Here is an 18,534-nt window from a genome sequence, read left to right on the forward strand (position 1 = left end):
TGATTTAAATTTACAGGGAGGTCACTTTGAGTCGTAAGCTCGACATCCATCTCCTCTGTAGACTCGCTCCTGATCTAAAATTACAGGGAAGTCAGTTGGAGTCATAGTTGGAGTCGGCATCCATCTCCTCTGTAGAGTCGCTCCTGATCTAAATTTACAGGGAGGTCAGTTGGAGTCGTAAGTTCGACATCCATCTCCTCTGTAAACTCAGCGTCACAAAAAATATTTAAATTTACTCTGTCCATAAAAGTCCCACGAGTAGATAGGGAAAGAAGGTCAATCACGGTAGAGCCCCACATTAATGTCATCAATCATTCGCTGAATGATTGATGACATTAGAATTCATAATTTTTTGTTTATAATAGTTTATGGTATTTAATATAAGCATGTTTCAGGGCTTACTAATCGTTATACAATACTATGATCAACTAATCTATATATTACCAGAATTGTAGGGGGTTGAACACAAAATGCAACGAATTTTTTAGAAGATCTTTGGAGGACGACTATGACATGTTAATGATAACGGAAACATGGTTACAGGAAGGAGTCAGGGATGGAGAAATCGTTAACATAGAAGGTTTTCATTTGATAAGATCTGATAGAGATCTGAAATTCACAAATAAGAGCACTGGAGGTGGGGTCCTAATAGCTGTTAAAACAAAATTCAAAATCCTCAATATTGTAAAATATGCACTATTTTTCGAAGCAGTGATTATTCAGCTCAGATTGGGTAAGGAAAAGTACACATTTGGTGTTATATACATACCTCCCAATAGTACAAATGAAGTATATGAAATGGTTTTCAATGTCTTACAAGAAAACATCTCCGATTTTAGTAAATCTTATATTGTTGGGGATTTTAATATACAAGGGATTTCAGGTACTAGCTTTAATTTAAACATGCATAGTGGGAAATTAGACTTAATATGCGGGTTCACTGATTTTAACTCCCTCCAACAACTCAATCATATTAAAAATAATTATGGCCGTATCTTAGATTTAGTATTTACTTCAGAAAATAATTTTACCAGCTGCACTATAAATAAAATAGATCTGCCGTTTGTGAAGGAGGATGATTACCATCCTGCTCTAAATGTCACTATTTCTTCTGAAGGGAGGAAAGAATCTACAAATATTCCATTAGAAACGAGGTATAACTTTAAAAAGGCCGATTTTCTTGAATTGAGTCGCACTTTCAGAGATATCGAGTGGCATACAGTTCTTAATGAAAGCGATGTTGAAGAGGCTTTAGGTAAATTTTATAGTTTGTGGAATGACGTGGTAGCAAAGTGTGTCCCTAAAATTAGTTTCGGTAAGAATATCAATTCGTATCCAGTTTGGTTTACTAAAGAGATAAAGGATCTGAGAAGAGAAAAAGAGAGACACAGGAAATTGAAAATGTTATCAGTTTATTATGAAAATAAATTCAAAGAGTTAAGGTGCAAATTAAAAAACTCAATTAGAAAAGAAGAGAGGATTTATTATAAAAAAATCGAAGATAGTATACATACCGAAGTGAATGAATTTTGGAGTTTTGTAAATAAAAAAAAGTCAAATAATACAAATCTAGAAAGTTTTGTCTATAATAATGAGTTTGTGGATGAAGATAAAACTGCCGACGTATTTGCAAAATTATTTTCGTCAGTCTTTTGCTCCGAACCTGCAACTTATAACATGCATTAAAAAGATAAACATAATGATATAGGAATTTGTAATGAATCATTTAACATAGACTCTATTTGCGAGACTGACTTTGATGCAGCAATGAAAAAACTGAAGCCCAAGAAGGCAGAAGGTACAGATGGTATTCCTCCTTATATTTTGAAAGGCTGTAGTGAATGGCTGAAAGTTCCATTGATTTATATTTACAACTTGATCATTAAAACTGGTTCATTCCCAACTGCTTGGAAAACTTCTATAACAATACCAATACACAAGTCGGGAAACAAAATGGATGTGGAAAATTATAGGGCAATTTCCATAATGTGTGGCTAACTGTTGAGATATTTGTATTTTAAAAAGTACCACGTGTGGCCTAATTATAATACCGTCAGGACATATCAATTAAGATCGGAATTCAAGATACTATCCTTAGACCAGAGACGAACTTTAACATCAATGATATTCCTGTATAAATTAATAAACAATTTAACAAATTCCCCAGAAATCCTCAATATGCTTCCATTTAATGTACCTCCACGGTGTATACGTTCCACACCGATGTTTAATACCTCTGCAATATGTACATCATCGAGAGCACCTCTTTTAGCTATGATTAAATTAGCAAACAATTTCAATCTACTTATGGATTTAGATTGGACCTTACATCTATCAGTTTTTCGTAAAACAATTTTAGAACAAATATTGAATTCAACTCTATCAAACTAAACATATATTTGACAAATCCAGTCAGTGCAGTTATGGACGACTCCCTACAAGTCTGGTATCAGTAAGTAATAGTTTAGTAATCTAGATCTATATTTAATAGCTTTCATTGTAGTGTATTTGCCAACAGTTCATCCATGTAATTAGTCTTTAATGGACTGTATGGGTAATAAATACAAATAAATAAAATAAATAAATAAATTACCATGACAAGGCGATGCTACGACGAGAGGGCGCCCGGTATTTCAGAAGTTCCCTAGAGACAGCTCAGTGTCATTCATCCTCTCCACACGGATACACACACCTTAGGATTAAGCCATCGTTGAGATGCCATTCAGTTGGGAAATAACAAAAACACAAGTGATTCTGTCATTCCCGTATCCAGCAGGGCTACGTGGAAGCAGGCATCCGATGCCCCACATCCCAAGCCAATGCACTCACCAAAAACAGCATGCACAGTGATTCAGGCAGTAAAAGATGAACAAGGACAGCCAATCCGCCTCTATAGGTGTGCATGAAACTCTTATATCTGCTATTTTGATCAAGTCCACCTTGCAAAACATTAAACAATGATCAGAAAATAAACTACAGTCGATCGTAATACAGTCAGATATAGTTAATAATTCTGAACAGATGAAAGCATCTAATATTTCACAACCTGCCGAAGAGTACCGCGTGGGTTGTTCTACTACTTGTTCCAAACAATACACTGACTATTAGTAGGATCTGAATAATCCACATTCAGATACCCCGTTAAAATGATATTTTCAAATTTGGGACGCATTGAAGATAAACTTTCATCTGAGGCAGTCAAGAATATTGGAAGATTCAGAGGTATGTACATAGAAGCAACAGCGTAACTTTTTTTTTTCAATGGTGAATGTTACCAGACTTGTTCAATTGTTTGACTGAGTATGTTCGGTATTGAAGTAGCTCTGAACATGTTCCTGATAAAAATTGCAACACTCTCTTCCCTTCTTTCACTCATATCTTTTTGAAAAATTTGGTAACCATCAAAACAGATATGTATATATACATAACATCACACCACTGCAGGTAATAAACGACCCCGAACGCTCATCAGATCTTTTGTTTGCGATCCGTTTGCCATACAAAAATACCGGTAAAGTATTATAAATCCGCCTATAGCAGTTGTGACAAATCATAACGAAATAATAAAATTTTGTTTGAGCATTCTGTTAGCGGATTGAATTGATAACGAGCATGAGGTAACAGAGTATAACATTCAGTGTCATTGCTTTTCGTGGTATTTTGGAATTTCTTCCTGACGTTTCGCTGGCGCGAGTGGCTAGCTTCTTCAGAGGTTCAACCATCATGGCTTGCTGTTCGATGACTACGTTTTAGACTTCGTAAAGGGTATTTATGCCTTGTCAGGTAATCAGTTGTATTTGTATCTGTATTTGTACATGTATTTGTACCTGTATTTGTACCTTCACTTGTACCTGCACTTGTACCTGTACTCGTACCTACACTTTAACCTGGAACATTAACAATCTTGCTGCCTGTTGTCCTGTTCGTTATTCTAGAATTCTTCAAAATAGAGTCCCATATTCGATTGAGGTTCACCGCTTCTTCTTTTCTGTTGAAATTCTCCGTGTGTTTGTGGATCTCTATTGCCTCCCGTACCAATCGGCTATGGTATCCCTGGTATTCTCCCCCTCGGAGAATATGTGAACCAGAACATCTGGATAGGGAACTGAAATACCTTGAAGTGACCTTGAGATCGAATGGATACAGTGCCTCCGAGACCAGAAAAGCCATAAAACCATGGCACCATGGTTCAGAAAGCGAGAAAGGATCAGATGGTTGCACGCGCATATCTACCGTTTATCCCTAGGGTCACGGATAGAATTGGAAAACTATTGGGCAAACACGACATCGAAACAGTTCCCAAACCCACGAGAAATATACAACAAAGCCTCAGGTCGGCTAAAGACAAAAGAGACCCATTATCAGCAGCAGGGGTCTATCGCATACCGTGCACTTGTGGAAAGGTATATATCGGAACCACCAAACGATCCATGGGAACAAGACTAAAAGACCATAAAAGGAACTGCAGACTAGGCTAAACGGACAAGTCAGCTGTGGCAGAACACGCACAGCCCATGGAAACCCAGCCAATGGAAAAAATGAAGAAGGAACAAATTCATTGTAGTTCATTGTAGAAAACGCTCAGAGCAATGGAAAAAATATGAATAGGTACCTAAAAATGAAAAAAAACTCTCGAAAAATTCTACGATACATAGGGAGACGTGAAAGTTGCTATTGTGTTTTTATTCAACTCAGTCAACCAATTTCCAGGGCCGTAATTTGAAAGGGAATAATTCACACAATTATAATCGAATATTACCGAAACATTCCCAAATATAAAATTTAATTTAATTTCTCAGTACGAAGTGAACGTCTACGATCCAAAAACTACAAGAAAAAATACAGGTTTGAAAATTCAAAGATGGGGGAGGCCCAAGTCAGATGACACCCTGTATAAAAGATTCATGGATATATTCTGAGAGCCCACATCAAGTGCCTATAGCAAAATGTGGACAGATTTTCAATATGTCTGCGAATAAAGAAGATATGGACAAAAAAATAATTTGGGATTTTTTGGTTTTTCCTGTATATCTCCAGAACCAAAGGTGCTATATTCGATTTCTTTACATCATTGAATAGGTCTCTAAAATACACAACTTTGCCAAAATTTAACCAAAATACTAATAGCATAACCTTACCAACTGACTTTTCTGTTTATAAAATTATTCAAATAATTAAAAAAGAGGAATGAAATAATGCATTCAACATTTAAAGGGCTTCGTTTCTATTTCACCATTTGGCAACATCGGTTATAGCTAATGAAGGACAATGAATCTGTTGCCTGTATGAGACAAACAAAGATGACATATTTCAGAGGCGTGCTGTTTCGTTTACTTATGTTCCGAGTTTCGAGACATTCTGTGATATATGACATTTTGTGCACCTAACCTATCTTCTTCAATATAAATAAATAACAAAATAACTGTTGTTTATGTGGCTTGTGGAGGTGATATTGAACTATAATTTATATTTTGCCTTAATTGTTGATTTATAAAGATAATTTTCCTTTTTTAAAGTAGAATATCTAGGTACGTATAAACTATTTCAACTTGATATAGGCGCTGTTGCCAATATGTGAATTAGAAACAAAAATCTTTTAAAAATTAAAACCCAACATTTGAAACATCAATTTGAATACTTTTCGAAGTGAATTTGAAAAACTCATGAATTAAACTCAACTTTATTTTGTTCAAACTTGCATTTGCTGTAATAACCCAAATTGAGGAACATTCCCCATTGAACCTGGTTACTTTCTCCCCAATTCGAAATCACTTGTAGATTCCCATTAAGATATGCAACTCCTGCTGCCGGTGAAGATGTGTCTCCGTAGCCATTTTCCTGGAATCCAAATGTGAATGACGAGACAAGTGTGCTGTCGTCAGCAAGGCAATATATTGGATTCTTGTTTTTTTTTTCAATAAGTCGTTGATATTCAATAAAAAGAAAGTTGGAGACAATAAGGCTCCCTGTAGAACATCAGCGTTGATGGTGAAAGTATTCGAGAGATAGAAGGTCGCCTGTTGATCTTTGTTTCCGAAAGCCATATTGATGATCGCTCAAGATGCTGAAGCTTTCCAAATATTTGAGGATATGGTGGTTTACGACTTTCTCCATGATTTTTGATATCACTGATAGCGAAGCGACTGGTCTATAGTTATTTGGAAGAATTTTTCTTGCCTTTTTTGGGAATAGGCTGAACGCGAGCAATCTTCCAACAAGAAGGAAAAATCCCTTTCTTGTAAGACAGGTTGAAAAGTCTGCAAAATACTGGTGCAACTTCATTTGCGCACTTTTCAAGTAGGATGACAAGCACTTCATCAGAGCCAGACGCCTTGTTGCTATTCGCCTTGTTGCTATTCGCCTGACTAGACGCTGTCGAAAAGTAATTTCCAATTCTAGTGTATGAATAGTGGGTGGTGCCTTTTCCAGAAAATCGACCGTGGAGTGGGACGCAAATTGTTCAGCTAGTAGATTTGCTATTCTATGGAGCCATGTTTCATCCATTGTCACATATCGACGCATAAACTCGGCATTTTCATGTAGTAGTAGACTTTATTTCAGGAATCCTAATATACAATATATAGTTATGCATATATGAATAATTTATATACGTATATAATTTTGCAGTGCGTCATGTATTACAATTTGATACATTCTATTAATAACTTTTCGAATACTTTTAAGGAATTTACACGTTTTATTTCATCAGGTAACTTATTGAAACTATCTAGACCTTTAAAGAACAATGAATTCATTCCACTCTTATAGTGCTCATGCTCAAATAAAAGGTACAGTTTTTTATGTACCGGCTGTCACTCTAGAGTATTCAACATAGATTCAATAGGGGTATACTGGTTGCATCTCAAAATGATTCTCATACCTCGATTTTGTAATTTCTGCAACTGTCCCATTTGATTTTGGTTGAATATATACATCAGTGTGGCACAGTAGTCAAAGTGTGGCCTTATTATGCAGTTGTAACATGTTAGTCTAGCAAAGGTTGATAAATATTTTGAAATTCTAGAGAAAAAATACATTTTGTTACATATCTTTCAGATAGTATATTCGGCATAATTATTCAAATTTAACTGATGGTCTATAATGAATCTTAGGTACTTAATTTCATTTACAATTGTTGATTATTGAATATGCTGATATTAACGTCGTTAATATCAATCTTTCTTTGATTCCAATTTGTTGTTACAATCATTGCCTTAGATTTATTGATATTTAATTTGAGTTTATTCACTTGTAGATACAATTCAATGTTCTTTAAAGATATTGACATTTTGTTCAGCTTCTTTCAAATCACAGTTTTCCGTATATACAAGGATATCATCAGCAAATAAATTAATGTGGTGTGAACCATGTAGTACATAGTTGATATCATTTAAATAAATAATGAATAGCAGTGGTCCCAAAACAACACCTATGTCATTTATAATTTGATCTGACATTACATCACAAATTTAAGTCCTTCGACTTCTTTGCTCAAGATAACTATCTAACCAGTTTAAAGCTTTTCCAGTTACACCATAATATTTCAGTTTATTGATTAAAGTTTTCCTATTGATTGTTTCAAAGGCACGCTTGAAATATAGAAATGAAGCAACAATATATTCTTTCTCATCAATACTTTTCTTCCACTCTGTGACTGTTAGTTATAATGCTGTTTCGCAAGAGAGATTCTTTCGAAAACCAGACTGATTTTCGATGAATAAATTATTTCCATTAAAGTATGTAACTAGTTGTTCATATACTGCCAGTTCCAGTACTTTTTCAAGCGTTGGAAGACTGTTTATTGGACGAAAATTACTTGCATTTCTTGTATTACTTATTTTCGGAATTGAAGTCACTGTACTAACTTTGTACTGGTTTGGAAACAGTCATGGTGGAACAGCTTCAAACACTTCTCAAAATCATCAATTTTTGTTGTTTTTAGTCGATTGTGAGCTTGCGTGGCACCCTCACAGAGCTTTCCCATACCCAAATATTCATGCACGATATGTACAACACGTTCGTTCGATATCTTTAGAGCCTCGGTTATCTCGATCAACTTCACCTCGTGGTCATCCAAAATCATTTTGTGGACTTTTTTATGAAAAATCAATGCTTCATCAACACACGAAATTTCTTTTTATCCATTTTCTCCAAACTAACAAAAGTTGCTTAACTCAAAATGTTCTATCCCAGGAATCAATAGTCCGACAGCTGTAAAATTTGTTAGGATAAACTAAATATCATATGGATTCATACAAGTAGCGCCATCTGGTGTTATCCTTCAAACTGTTCAGCCTATCTAAACGGTTTGTAATGTTCAGTTACCTTCCAATTTCATTTTTACTATTGAAACGAATAGTCTCACTGGTGCCTATATTTTCAGCCGCGATGGGTCGCAGCCAGTCGACACCAGGTCTCGTAGAATCTCGAGGCAAGGTAGCTCTGGAAGACATGTGGGTTCCCCCCGTTTTGGTCGGTTTCACTCCCGCCTACCCCAGGTCTTTGATAGGATCCCCTCCTAGGCAACAAACTCCTGACAGTCCCGGAGCTGTTTCCACCAGCAGCGGCAGAAGTGGTAGAAGTCACCAACATGTTTCAGGGTCACACCAGCGATCTGGTCAGTATACAAATGCCTTTTTTGATAATATTAAATTTGTCAATCGCGAAAGGATGGCTTTTGGAATATCTGGAAAAAAATTTTAAAAAATTGTCATTATGGTTTTCGAATATTAAGTGATACAGAATCTGCCGTATTAGATTTATCAACAATTCACGACTAAAAGAAGTAACAATATTGATAATAATGATAACACTTCCAAAATACAAATCATGAAATTATAAAACAACAAAAATTAATAGGCGCTCCGGGGTGACTTCATTGATTCCAGTGGCGCATTTGCTTTTTCAGCTGCAGGAAAACCCGAAAAAACCTGCAGCACCACATCATTTGAAGATATTGATCTGCCAATGTCCTCTCTCATAAAACAAAATATAGGGGGTCTCCAGAGGCTCCAATGAATTCCATACATCGCCATAACACTTAGTGACACTACTATCGTCAAACTTGAACCAGTCCGTTTCGCCTTTGACCAAGGCGTAATTATGTCCAGATTCAACGCCAAAACCATAGTGAACAATGACTGCATTAAGATTATAATAGTGGTCTGCTAGATTGAAGTGTTCATCTATTTCGAAGCTTCCTAAGAGTTTGGTGCTTCCGTCAGAGGTTGAGTCATGCTTAAAGATCATCAGTGTTATTATTAGATTGACTGATGTCTCAGCTATACTTGTTTTCTTATAACAGTCAGTTAGTTTGGCGCATGTTTGGCAATACAGTCGATCATCACCTGTTAAATGTTCAATTTTCAGATGATTTAACAATACGCTTTGCACGGACTGGTTATTATTCATATTAGGAAACGCTATTTGAAGTTGCAGAAATTCACATACGTTTTTGCTACTTCTTGAACATTTACTACAAAGTAAACAAGTGAGGATATTTCCAGCAAAAGATTTACAAACACAAGACGAGATAGGTACAGTCTATCTCGTCCGCCAAAGTTTACAGGAAGCGTTGCTTGGAGCCATGAATCATTTTTGAAATAATTTTTGTAACATATTCCGTCGTGTTGCGGAGTAAATCATCAAATTCTTCAAGTCTAACTGACTTGACCAAGTGGGGGATCATCTCTGAAGGCGTACAGGGGTTTTGAAATTCTCAAACAATTTTTCAAAAGAAAAAATGCAACGTGTTTAGGAAGTTCATTCAATTTGGTGGTCAGCAATTTGAGTGATTCCCGTTTTTCTCGAAGATGTTCTGAAAGTGAATCTTTAGAAAAAACAGCACCCAGAAGACTATATTTAGACTTTTCCAAAATTCTTATACCAACTAAAATAAAATCAAAATTTGCATTATGGACTAAAAAAAAATCTGTTTTTCCGTTAACCAGCTGTCGCACCCCTACGAACGACAACCCTCAGAACTCGTGCGAGCCAAGGATTAACGAGGTCTTACCTTTTAACGTGTGATTCTCAACACGGGTTGGACGATAGCAAGTGAAGATCGATCGTTCAGACTAGGGCTTGAACCACCGACCAACACGGCAGTCAATTCGAGTGAGTGAACAAATCACCCACGCCGAACCGCTTGGCTACCGACTATTTATTATCACTGGATATATCGAAAGCTTTCAATCCTGTCAATCATAAAATTTCGTTACATAACTTATTTGACATCGGGATTAGAGACTCAACTCATGTGTGGTTCAATAATGCAAAATAATTATGTCCAAGTACGTTTGTAAAGTACGAACACTGTTTTCTGATATGAATAATGTGCAAATTATTCAAAAATCAATTTCAGATGGTTTCAATAAAAAAATAGAAATATTTTGACTTTGTAGCCATGATTACTGCAGTTTCATATTTACCATTTAATTGGTGCTAAGAACAGTAGATGTAACTAATATTAATTTTATACTGAAGAAGTGAATCAGAGTCTACCTGAAAATACAAACAATATTTTTTTTTAGATTTCAATGGAAACACTTCAAGTGATATTGTTACTAATGTTGACAATGAAATCGAACTGGAATATAAATAAAATCACCATATCAAAGAAATATTCTCTGAGAAAAAAAATCCCGAAATATAATACTTTTTCACCACGTCCCTACCAACAATATTTTTGAGCAATTAGAAGTGATATAGAAAAAATTTCTATTTTATTTATTTTTTTCTAATCTAAGACATTTTGAAATGGATGCTTTTCTTTTCAATCATGTATGTAATTTCCAATCATTTGTTCATAGGTGAAGTTTTGACTTGTTCTGGTCATATACAGTGTATAAAAGCCAAATGGAATAAATTCATTATTTCGGTTACGGTACATATTTTAAAAAATCTCGAAACACGTTAAATTTAAATTATAATTTGACATACTTCAACGGAAAAATGCTAATCCTACCTTCAACCCCCGTCGAATGACAGGTACAACCCCCAATTTTTCAAAAGGGAAGTACAGGCTTGTGATTTATCGTTTGAAAAGTCTCTTCATTCTCTATTCAAAAATTTTATCGCTGTCAAGCTTAATGTAACAATTGAGACAAAATAAATTAAAATCATGTGATTACCGAAATTCGATGAAATATACTCAAAACCAGTTTTTATCGACCTTTTTTTGGGTAATTGTTACCTTCCACAATCTGAAAAAATATAAAAATTATAATGGAGAACTTTATACAAGTGTAGAAGGGCAAACTTTTTAGTTTACCCCGATAAGTTACTGCGTAAAAATCAAAGTATTTTTCATAAAGAAAAATCTTCTATTTATCAGTAACTTGTCGTATTTAACAATTTTGCCTATCAAAAAATTTATTAAGAAATAATACTTATCTTTTACGTTTCGGAGGCCAAAATCTGCCTCCGTCTTCAGAAATGGATAAAAATTCGAATATATACGCAGTTATTCCTTTTTTTGAGATCTTATTTCTTTACTTCTTCGACAGATGTCAAAGAAGTTTTGAAATATGAAATTATGTCAATGTTGTTGATTGACAACTGAAACTGACTTTCGTTGAATATACTCAAAACGTATTGCAGTATACTCAAAACATATTTCATGTTGAGGTATTGATAATAAGAAAGTGAGCAAAAACCATAGCAATGTTCTTTTTAAATGGTATCCTTTAAAATAGTGCAAATAATTTCCGTGGCAACGTTAGTTTAAAACGCCTTGTCAACTCATTTTGTATGTTACAATATCAGTTGTCAGTATTTTAATTTAAGTTTAAAGTTCGTTAACTTCAAGTCTGACAAATGGTTAGATTAACGGAAATGCATGAAATAACAGTTTTACAAATGATTGGTTACGGAGATAAAAACCCGAACACAACAGGAAGTAGCTCGCCTATTTCAAGAGAAATTTTCTAATTTGACGCCCATATCTCAAGGAACAATAAGCAAAATAGAGAAGCAGTTTCGCGAGCTTGGTCATGTGGGGCAGATAAAAAAAGCAGCTGCCAATGCAATAAGTGATGAACTCAAATTAGATGTGGTGCTTGATTTTGAAGTATTCAGGCATCCACTAATTTCAATGTTAGCCATACATCGATAGTAAACATATTAAAAGAAAATAAAATGCATCCCTATAAAATGATACCCACTCGGGAGCTCATGGAAGACGATTTTGATAAAGAACTTATTTTTGTGAGCAAATGATGGATATGTTGGATAACAATATCATCCAATTAGAAGACGTTTGGGCTGGGATTGAAGGAAACCATATCATTGGTCCCTTTTTCATTGAGGGCAACTTGAATGGCGTTTATTATTTGGCACTACTTCAAAATGTCATTACAAGTTTAACAAATTTATATCCTGATCCAGGAAACCGTCAAGTTCCAGTGAATATAATATGGTTTCAGCAGGATGGAGCAGGTGAACGTGGATCGATTGAATCGCCAGCGCGATCACCTGACCTTTCATCATTACTTTTCTTCTTATGGGGATATGTAAAGAGCAATGTGTACAAAACTAAACCTTCAAATTTGAATGACTGTAAAGAACAAATAACACTTGCGGTTAGGTCGGTCACGCATGATATGTTAAATAATGTAAGAAGACAGTTTTATTCGAGATAAGGATGTTGTCAAGATGTTCGCGATGAACATTTCGCAGATCTACTTTCGGGATTTTTTTTTATGTACTTAGTAACCGAAATAATGAATTTATTCCATTTGGCTTTTACACACTGTATATGAGTTATTTGAATATGATTTGATGAAAGGTATTATGGTAAAAACTTCAAAATTTGTAATTTTTTATATCACATGAAAAACTCAAAAGAAAAGGGATTCTCCAAAATTTCGCTAGCATAAAAAACCTTTTTCATGCAGTTATTTCCAATCCCCGTTTCCTCATCCAATTTTCGTTTGAACATTGTTTCTTTTGGTTTTCTATTTGGCTCTGACAAATTGTTTCAAATGGAAGTTTGGCTTTGTGTTCTTTCGTACGGATTGTAAATCCAGGATAACAGGAAACAGAAAGGTATTTGGAATAAGAACCACCAGAATTAGACTGAAACAAATAAATTGGGAGCTCAACTGTGCTGAATTGGGATTAAGAAGACTTCCATTCGACGCCATGAATTTTCTCGAACTCTCAGATAACCTTTCCAGAAGATTTAAGTTTTATTCCAACGTATTTCTCAGAGCGGATCGATGTGTAAATAGTTCGCTTTGAACCTGACTTTTGATGGGTTAATATATTTGGTAGCTCATGCTGTGTAATGGTAACTTAGTGAAAAAGTTATGAATATTGAAGGAAGCTGGACTTCTTCATGTGAATTTTCCAGGCAGAGATTACCGATTCAAGTTCTCAACAAAAAATGTATCATGTCAGGTCGCACAACAAGAAGGTCGCCTTCAATATTGAAGGCGCATCCGATAATACAGCCTCAGAATCAATTATCATGCAAACTGCAGATGGTTAGGCTGTTCGCACAGATCAGTTTTTGAACTAAATCACTTGAAAAAAAATCCAAGCTGATGTCTTCAAATCCGCCAATTTTGACGTGAATACGTCTGCAAAATTGCTTCCACAGTGATGATAACTAAATCGGAGATTACAGTTTGGTCTTGTAGCTACATACTCGTATCTATCACATCCATCCAAATTTTAATTTCACCACTAAAAAATTTCAAAAATTTCGGTACGCTAAGTGAGAACTATGACTGTGATATAGAGAGTGGCCACTTTTTCAATGCGATTGTATTGGTAACTTTCAAACCATGAGAGTTAGAAAGTCGGTAAAATGGAGAAGAAGTTGCATTCATAAAGACATTGTCAAGTGGTTCAAACAAATCAAGAATATCAGGGCCGGTTATTGAGATATAGAGAAAGTAGAGAGAGTAATTTATATGACCACTTCATATACAAAATACATTTATGGCACGTCATATTTCCTATATAGTCTAGGAACTATGTCAGACACTTAAAATGAGCAACAACGTCTCTGAATTTAAGTAATAAATTTTATAAATACCTAAATTAAACTGGAATATCAAAATTCTTTTAAATGATCACAGTGTCACATGATTGATAATGAAATAAAGATATCAATATAAAAAGGTCAACAAACATAAGAACAGGCTTTATCACAGCTTTACAACATGAATCATTTTTCAAGAACTATGAATTGACCAGCTACAGCACTTACAGCAGGATGTTCTTCGATTGTGTAGAAACAGTGGTTGAGAAGATATCTCTTGATACTGTTTTTGAAATTTCTGAAATCCAAAGATTTAACTGAGGGATGGAGACAGTTGTATAAATTCAAATTTAGGAGGTTTCGACTAACCGCTAACCTGTCTTGTATTATTCAATAAACATGCGGATCTTGTTGAATAATCATGATTGTGAGAGTGTTTCGGAAACATCTCAATATTCTTGTGAATCTCCAACAACACAACATAAATATATAATATAGGAAGTGGCATGATTTCAAATTGAATAAAAAGAGAACGACAGTGTTCCCTACATCCTACGTTTGCCATAATTCTCATGGCTTTTTTCTGACATCTGCAAATAGTGATTGAGTTTGTGAAATGCCCCCAAATCAAGACTCCATATGAAATAACTGCGTGGAATAGTGAATGATATGCTATCTTCAGTGTCATCAAACCTACAGCATTTTTCAACTGTCTAAGAACAAATAAAATACTAGGTAGCTTAAGAGTAGTTGCTTCAATATGACTGGACCAACTAAGTCTATCATCAATATGAATACCTAGAAACTTAACACTCTCCTAGAGTGACACTAGTGTTTGAGAATATCACAATATTCTGGGTTTTTTATCGTTCAGTTTCAGTTTATTTGCTGTGAACCAAGTGTTTGCCAAGATATTATTTCTGTCCATCATTTGAGGTAAGCTGGTGTGATTTGTCTGAGCATATGAGGGTTGTGTTGTCGGCAAACAAAACACATTTTTTGGTAAAATAAAGCTACATAAGTCATTCATATAAATGATGAATAATAACGGGCCGAGGACAGAACCCTGAGGAGCGCCATGACAAATTGGCTTCAAATCTGACTTGATATTATTGACGTCGACGCACTGATACCTATTTTGAAGATAAGACCCTACCAGATCAAGAGCAGTGCCTCTTATGCCATAATAACTCAATATTTGAATGAGGATAGAGTGGGAAACATTATAAGAAAAGTAAATGTTTCTTCACCTTATGTCAAAATGTATCAAAAATCTTTCATGCATTTTTATTTGTTGAATTGACGTAATCAGATTCATAATCCAACGTTTCGTACTCTGTGGGCCACCCTCAACCTAATTTTTCTCAATACAGAGCTGCAGACACTTTTCGAAATAACTTGTCACATTGAATTCAACGATATATCATACAATGTAATTCAAAGTTGATTTTCAGGTGATTTTGACCCTTATCCAATTTTCTTTGGTTCGGATCTGTATTAAATTTACTTTCAGTTTAATTAACAACATGCAGTACATTTCGAAAAGAAAATCAACTCACTCATCTTAAACTGAATGGAACGCGTCTGAATCAAAGCAAAAAACAAGTAATAACTATTTACAATTTGCATGTTTCAAGAGGAGAAAAACCAAATTCATGATACAAAATTGAATAATTGAAAGAAAAATCAAATGATTATCCGAGAGTAAATGAAAATCAATGAAGTAATTGTCCTAAATATCCACAATTTTGTAGAATGTACTCAAATGAACTCAAACTTATGCATTTGCTTATTTCGTCTGAATACCTTCCAAAGAATTCTCAATCTTCTCGCGAGGAATCACTATTTTCGGATTTGTCATTTGTTCCGTTGAAAAAATTACAGAATCGATTTTTCTTTCAAGATCATTACGAATATAGTTTCTGCAATTTTTTAATAAATTACATTCACTGGCCACAGTTCTCGATCTTTTTTCTGGATTCAATTGAATTTGGGTCAGAACATTTATATCGTTGACTTTTTTTGCGTACATACACACAACTGTAGGTTTATTGGGTGTATTATTTTCAAGTATTAGGCCGTGGATAAAAAAGAACATAACAAGAAATGTCATATCATTTATTACTTCCTTCATTATTGTGTCATAAGAACATCTTGTCGTTAAATACCTAAAACCGATTTTAAATCAGTCAAGTGCAAGAAGTCAGTGCTGTTTTAGTAAGATATGTCCTGCAATAGATCTGTAAGTGATAATTCGATTGATTTCAGCAAGTTTCTTCTGCTGGAGCAACTAAAAGCATCTCCAAAAATTTTCTCTGAGAGAAAACTTGCACAAATATCTGTCGTGGTTTTCGACAGAATAGTAGTCATTTTCAGCACATTCCACTGTGTGAGGATGTTTGAATAGGCTGTGTTTAGAATTTTCACTCAAAATATTCTTTCAGGTTATAAATTCCATCAACGAAAATCAAAGTGTAGGTAATTTTCCTATATCACCCGAATAGAAATTAATGAGAAATTACCACCATAACATAATACGTTTCCTGTTTCAGGTACGACGTTGCAATGCGACAGCATGACGCAATTGGTGTCAGGTGTGGCTTCGCCCGTGCTGGGCTCCCACGAAGCCCTCGAGACGGAGATAAAGCGGCTTCGCGAGCGCCTCCAGACGGTAGAGTCGGAAAACGCTGCGATGAGCGTCAAGCTGAGTCAACAGCAATGGGAACTCGAGCACCGATTGGCCGAAATCGAGATGCAGATCTGCGGCTCGCGGTCCTCCAGCAGTTTGGCGGAGGAGGAGAACGAGAGGAACAGGGAGAGCATCATTTAACAACAAAATGCGCTGCCTTACCATGTACTACAGACTTTCGTTCAATATATTGTGTAATGGCGGCGGATTGACTTATCGTTCCGATGACTTTTATGACGATTTTTAGTGAATTTTTACTGTTGTTGAACCGAAGAGACATTCTTAGTGAACAGTTTACCAAATTGACTGCCAAATTTTATGTACCATACCTTAGATAGACCGTTTACTGAGGATAAAAATTGATGAATTCGAATTTGCTTTGATATTGGGTATTTACTGGAATTTGAGGTTTTTTGTTCATTTTTCTTCAACATGCAAAATGGTGAATATTCGGTTTGACTCGCGCTAGTTTTATAAACAATTTCAATTGAATCTAAGTGTTCCTGTTCGCTGATCATGAATCTGAATTCAAAATGTATCTCCGAAATTAGATCGGAGATACGGCTACTCAAAGTCGAGACTTTTGGAAAATTACTATTTATTCAACGCATAATCTATAATTGTTGATTTTCTCAGTCCCCAGTTCACTAATAAATTTGTTTGTAAGTAAATATCTTGTTGAAGCATCGGGCAAAAATTCCTTTCGAAACATTTTCATTTTCAACTTAATTTCATTCAAACTTTTCTAGGTTTCTAGGTCTAACAATGTTTTTGAAGCGGTAAAATGCAACATACTTCGGAAATTTGAATCACAGGTAACTGATATTACCTGCTATTACCAGGAGAAAACTTTATAATTCTGGTAATGACTCGTAAATTGACACCTTCTTTTCACAGTATCAAGTTGCGGACCTTCATTCACCTATTTCAAATGTTATCACAGAAGAAGAAAACTATTTTATTCCACTAAATCATCCCTTTTTACACCCTTCATATTAGCTTCACCTGTATGTTTGTATGTATGTTTGTTTGTTTGTAACTTTCAAGCTCGGGATCTGTATTGACATAATTATCGGCATTATTGCTTGATCTATTCGCGGGCAGATGGCGCTGTACCTAACTATCGACATTATTACTTGATCTATTCGCGGGCAGATGGCGCTGTACGTAACCTCTTTGATAGGTTGTTCAAAAGAAAATCAAAATAAATAAATATAGTTTTAAAAAATTAAAAAACATGCTCTTAAAGAACATCGAACTAAAAAGTTGAAAATATATATATTTTAAAAACTAAAAAACACGCTTTTAAAGAACATCGAACTAAAAAGTTAAAAATATTTTTTTTAATTAAGCTCAAAACAATAACGATCGAGAAATACTAGGATTATTGTAAAAAAAGGGCGCTTTGTGCCATATTTTTTGTATGTCTAGCGCCCACGCTTTTTTCACAATAATGATAGTATTTTTCGATCGTTAATATTTTTAACTTCTTAGTTCGATGTTCTTTAAAAGCGTATTTTTTAGTTTTTTTAAACTATATTTATTTGGAATCGAGTTCTAAACCCGTTCCAGTATTTTTTTACCGTTCGTTAGCAATATCGCGAAAAGTCAATGTCAAAATATGAAGATTATGTTGCCAAATTAAGATGAGTTACTCACAGAAAAACAAAAACTACGTCACTTTATTGGAACCATTTTTTTTGTTCAGTAATGTTATAAGTGATCCTTCTTTCGATACTTTCGATACTTAAAAGTGTAATTTACATTCATAAAAGATCAGGTATGTTGTTTTTAAGGAAATTGAATGGTTCTTATTTAAAAATATAGGTCGTTGAAAAAGAAGTAAATTTAAGAG

General features: G+C 34.8%; 1 protein-coding gene across 1 annotated transcript in view; it reads left to right on the forward strand.

Moving 5' to 3' along the window:
- The window catches only part of LOC111515441 (cyclic nucleotide-gated channel alpha-3), a 226,660-nt gene extending 209,010 nt beyond the window's left edge, over window positions 1-17,650 (forward strand). The window contains exons 8-9 of the mRNA XM_074175064.1: window positions 8,384-8,617; window positions 16,543-17,650. Coding sequence (XP_074031165.1) covers window positions 8,384-8,617; window positions 16,543-16,820 — 512 coding nt within the window. The 3' untranslated portion in view covers window positions 16,821-17,650. The remainder of the gene's footprint in view (window positions 1-8,383; window positions 8,618-16,542) is intronic.
- Window positions 17,651-18,534: the final 884 nt, after the last annotated feature.

Source organism: Leptinotarsa decemlineata, unplaced genomic scaffold (assembly GCF_025532065.1).
Source record: "Leptinotarsa decemlineata unplaced genomic scaffold, Ldec_3_MD MMD2_tig00000882_RagTag_RagTag, whole genome shotgun sequence".
NCBI lineage: Eukaryota > Metazoa > Arthropoda > Insecta > Coleoptera > Chrysomelidae > Leptinotarsa > Leptinotarsa decemlineata.